Source organism: Myotis brandtii, unplaced genomic scaffold (genome assembly GCF_000412655.1).
Source record: "Myotis brandtii unplaced genomic scaffold, ASM41265v1 scaffold666, whole genome shotgun sequence".
Taxonomy (NCBI): Eukaryota; Metazoa; Chordata; class Mammalia; order Chiroptera; family Vespertilionidae; genus Myotis; species Myotis brandtii.
This window is the reverse complement of record NW_005370587.1, coordinates 262,706-267,210: the sequence shown is the minus strand read 5'-3', so window position 1 is coordinate 267,210 and position 4,505 is coordinate 262,706. Positions and strand designations below refer to the sequence as shown.

Genomic DNA, 4,505 nt, shown 5'->3' with positions numbered 1-4,505 from the left:
CCCCCCCCCCCCAACCACCACCCCGGGGACGGAGCCTGCAACACAGGCATGTGCCCTTGACTGGAATCCAACCTGACCTCCTGGTTCATAGGTCGATGCTCAACTCCTGAGCCGGGCTGAGCTGGCTCTTTATTTTCGGACTTACCACTCGCCTCCTGCCCTGATCTCTAAGTTTCCCTTCCTGTTGGCCTGGGAGGCCCAGACTGAGCTTCCCCTCCTGCCTCCACTTACAGATTAAAACCGAGGACCTCAGCGACTCCCTGCAGCAGACACTCTCGCACCGGCCATGCCCCCTGAGCCAGGGACCTGCCATGATGCCTGGAAGCCAAGTGTCTGGGGTAAATGCCAGCCCTGCGGGGAGCCCTGGCACTCCTGGTGGGCAGTGGGCTGTCCCCAGCACAGTGCGTGGTCCCTGGGCGCAGTGAACCTGTATTCTCTAAAGAGCCCCTGCAGAGGGTGCAAAAAGAGGTTGGAAAGCTGGGGTGGAGGTGAGGTTCCAGAACAGTGCTTTTCTAAAGTAAGCTTAGCTCGTTATAGGAAAGGTGAGGTGTCTGCTTTCCGGGAGAGAAGGAGGCAATCCTGCAGAAACAGCGGCCTCTCCGCCGGGGCTGGGGCCTGGCCCTGCTCGTGCTCGGGGAGCCTGGGACAGCAGCCACGGCCGCAGTTACAGGTGTTTCTGTCCTCGATGCCCCCTCCTCCCGCAAGTGTTTACGTCAAAGCCAAACTGGAGGGGTCCTGGCCCAGGGAAGAAGGGGGTGTCCAGACACAGCCCACAGTGTGTGAGCAGGCATTCATGTGGGAGCTCCTGTCGGGCATGGCTCACCGGGGAGGAGAGAGGCCCCCCTTCTCTGGCCGAATCTAAAACGGGATGTGCACCCACTCCTCTGCTTGGGAGGAATCTGGGGACTGGGATGTCCAGGTTCTGGGCTGGTGGGAGGAGCCCCGGGATATGGACTTTCTATGGAACCCAGTGGGGTTTACCGAGAACCAAGAACTTGCTGCCTTCCTCCAGGAAAGACGGTTCGGGCCCAGAAACAGGCCAAGACTTGGCTTCTAGCATAATAAAGTGCCATGAGATTTCAAAAACTGGACAGTTGGGACTGCATGTCATTTTTAGAGTAAACGTCTGAGAGGTGAGAATGCTTAGGCTCTGCCCCAGGGGCATTTGCGGTCTCGCTGGGGGACAGGACTGACACACGTTAACAACAGGCCAGGCTGTGGTGACAGCAGGTTGCCAGGCCTCCTGGCTGCGCCGTAATGACATCAGCATTAACGGAGCAGCGACTGCGTCCCAGAACTGGGGACATGCAGGGCACAGACCAGGTCACTGCCGCACACTCCCGCGTCTGAAGGCCCGGAACAGATGGGCAGCGGGCGAAGGGGCCGGTCTGGCGTGTGAGTCCGGTGATGTGTGTCTCTCTCCCGTGCAGGATCTGACGTCCCTCCATCCCCTCCAGCAGCTCGTGCTGGTTCCCGGCCACTTGCAGTCCGTCTCGCAGTTCCTGCTCTCTCAGACTCAGCCGGGGCAGCAAGGTGAGACCGGCTCGCGTGGCCCAGGGGCTGCTGCTGCTGCTGGCCCCGCTGCTGGCCCTGCTGCTGGCCCCGCTGCTGGCTGGGCGAGGGAGCCGGTGGGATCTGGGCGAGGGGCTCAGCCCGCTGGTGTTAAGATCAGCTTTTCCCGATCACGGGCTGAGCCAGGGACCCTGTCCTTGCCCCTCCAGGCCGTCACCTTCTCTTCTTCCCTCTCCCATCTTCTTTGATTTCATGGCCACTTGAGGCTGAGGGGAGGGGGCGGGACCTGGGCAGTGCAGGAAGGAGTGGCTCCTGGGAAATGCCATGCAGAGGCCCCAGTTCTCTCCACGTTTCTCAGGAAGCCGGACTGTGAGGCCTCGGTGGAGCAGCAGTGCCACCTACAGGCTGCCAGGTTTTCTTTGGCCAGAACTTAACCTCCAGATAACCTGGCCAAGAGCAAGGGGTTAGAATATTTATAACAATTGTGCTTGGCTCAGTGGATAGGGCGTCAGCCTGCCAAAGGGTCCTGGATTCGATTCCGGTCAAGGGCACATGCCTGGGTTGCAGGCTCCTCCCTGGCCCAGGCCCTGCATGTTTCTCTCACATCGATGCTTCTTTCTGTCTCTCCCTCTCTCTTCTGCTCTCTCTGAAAATCAATGGGAAAATACCCTCAGGTGAGGATTACCAAACAAACAAATAAATAAAACACAGAATGTTTATCATCATTGCTAACATCGCTTGAGCATGATGTGCCAGGAGCTCTGCTGAGTGGTTTTCCTGATTTATTTTTCAAAATAACTGTGTGCACTGGGTACTCATATTATGCCTCTGGTGACCTCCTAGAAGTTTCAGAATTGTCTGTCTAAAACCCTTGCTCCTGACCCTCTACCTCCTATATCCTCTCTGCCACCTCTCCGCCTCCTATATCCATCAACTCGCCCAAACAGGATGGAGGAGTATAAGCTCCAGAATCCAGGGCCAATGGAGCTGCGGTCCTGCCCCCGCGCCGGCTTGCATCCAGCCCCACCCTCGGTGCCGGCATCTCGGGTGTCACCATCATGATGAGCCAGAATGTATTTGAACCTTGAAGCATTTGTCTCGGCAGAATAATACGTATCACACTCCTGAACTCGGTATCCTGTTGGTCGACAGTGATATGAAATTGGCCCAGGCATATAGCCAGTGAGGCCAACATAATGCTGAGCAAACAACCAACAATTAAAAGCCCAGTTCAAAATCTGGAGTCAAAAAGCTCATTGGTAAAAATTACTAGCTGTGTGTTCTTGGGAAACTTACCTTAACCTCTTTGAGGTTTTATGTCCTCCTCCATAAAAAAGTAAAACTCAACCTCCCAAGGTGATGGGATCGCCTGCAATAAAGCACGTGAAAAGGCTTCCGTCACTTCAAAACACAACGTGAATGCTAGGTTACGGCTAGCACTCCCTGGCCAGCGTTCTTGCCCATTTAAAACACCGCCCTGGCCAGATTGGCTCCGTGGATAGAGCATTGGCTTGAAGACTGAAGGATCCCAGGTTCGATTTCACTCAAGGGCACGCACCTTGGTTGCAGGTTGGTCTGACCCCTGGCCCTGGTCAGGGCTTGTGTGGGAGGCAACCAATCGATGTGTTTCTCTCACATCAATGTTTCTCTCTGTCTTTCCCTCTCTTCCACTCTCTCTAAAAATCAATGGAAAAATATCCTTGGGTGAGGATTAACAAAAACAAACAAACAAAACCAAGTCCTGAGTTTTTTTAGACTGAGGAGCATAACGTTTAACATCAGCTGATGCTCTACATCAATGACCTAAACCAGCTTGGGGACCACAGAGACCCTGAGGCTGAGCTCTGTGCTGAGCGATCGGGGTGATCCCCGCTTCTGCTGTGGGGTGTGGTGGCCCTGCTCCGAGTGGCAGCGAGAGGCCTGGCTGTGACCTTTCCTGAGGAAGACACTGGCGTGACCACCAACCAGGAGACTCCTACGGGGACACCTGCCCGGGGGAGGGCAGGCGAGCGGGATGAGCAGGGGAGTCCCACCACCAGATGGAGCCTCAGAGGCCTGGCTGCTCTCCCTTCTCTCAGGCCTTCCCCCACGTGTAAAGTGTCCGGCCTGGGGCCCCGCCAATGGCCCATCCACGTGTTCATCCTGCCCGCAGGGTCTCTCCATCCTCCCTCCTTCTGGGCTCCCCTAGCCCTGATGTCCACCTCAGAGCAGATTGCTGGGTCCTCAGCCTCTGCCCTGCCCCGGGCAGGCAGGCAGGCGGGCTGGGGGGAGCAGCAGGACTGGTTTGGGGACTACTGTTTACATTTGCTTCTCCCTGAGTCTGCTCTGCCTCGGGCTGTGTGTGGCGATGCCTAGCAGCACCCATGGGGCCTCTCCACGGGGCTTGAGGTGGGCTGTGGGGTTTGGGGGGGGGGGGGGTAAGGAGAGCTGTCACGCTTCCAAAGCTGCAGGGGGTGTTTGTCATGTGGCCTGGGTTTCATTCCTTTGACCTTTGTCCTCCTCTCACCAGGTCTGCCGCCCAATCTTCTCCCCTTTCCACAGCAGCAAAGCCCCCTGCTCCTCCCACAGCCTGGACCCGGCCTGGCATCCCAGGTAAGCCCACATGTCCCTGGTTTCCCCCGGGAGTGTGACAGAGCTCAGCCCATTGGTCTTCCTTCAGCCCCTAGCTGGGCTCTTGCCTCCCTGGGACGTGGGAGTAGCCGGGATGCGCCCTGATGGTAGGCGGGCAATGACAGCCACAGTCAGGGAGGGTGGCCCCTGTCGGTGGTGGAGGCTGAATGAGGACTAGTGACCAGCTCCTGGCCTAGCCCGCCCCATAGTGCAGGCACTCCCACCCCCAGCCAGACCCCAGCACAGTCACCTCAAAGCCAGAGGCCAGCTAACTTCCCCAGACGCCACAGTGATGGCCAGCCCAGCCTGGCGCTCTTACGCCCCGAGGGGAGACCACAAAGCCAGTGGCTCTTCCTTGCACCTGGGCCAAAGGTGGCCTCATG

General features: G+C 57.7%; 1 protein-coding gene across 2 annotated transcripts in view; it reads left to right on the top strand.

The window, feature by feature from the left end:
• POU2F3 (POU class 2 homeobox 3) overlaps positions 1-4,505 on the top strand; it is a 76,921-nt gene that overhangs the window by 53,249 nt on the left and 19,167 nt on the right. For both annotated transcript variants that reach the window (XR_001359595.1, XM_014528960.1), the window contains exons 3-5: positions 234-338; positions 1,431-1,533; positions 4,022-4,104. Coding sequence is in view for 1 of the 2 variants with exons in the window: in XM_014528960.1 (XP_014384446.1) it covers positions 234-338; positions 1,431-1,533; positions 4,022-4,104 (291 nt within the window). In the remaining variant the exon portion in view is untranslated. The remainder of the gene's footprint in view (positions 1-233; positions 339-1,430; positions 1,534-4,021; positions 4,105-4,505) is intronic.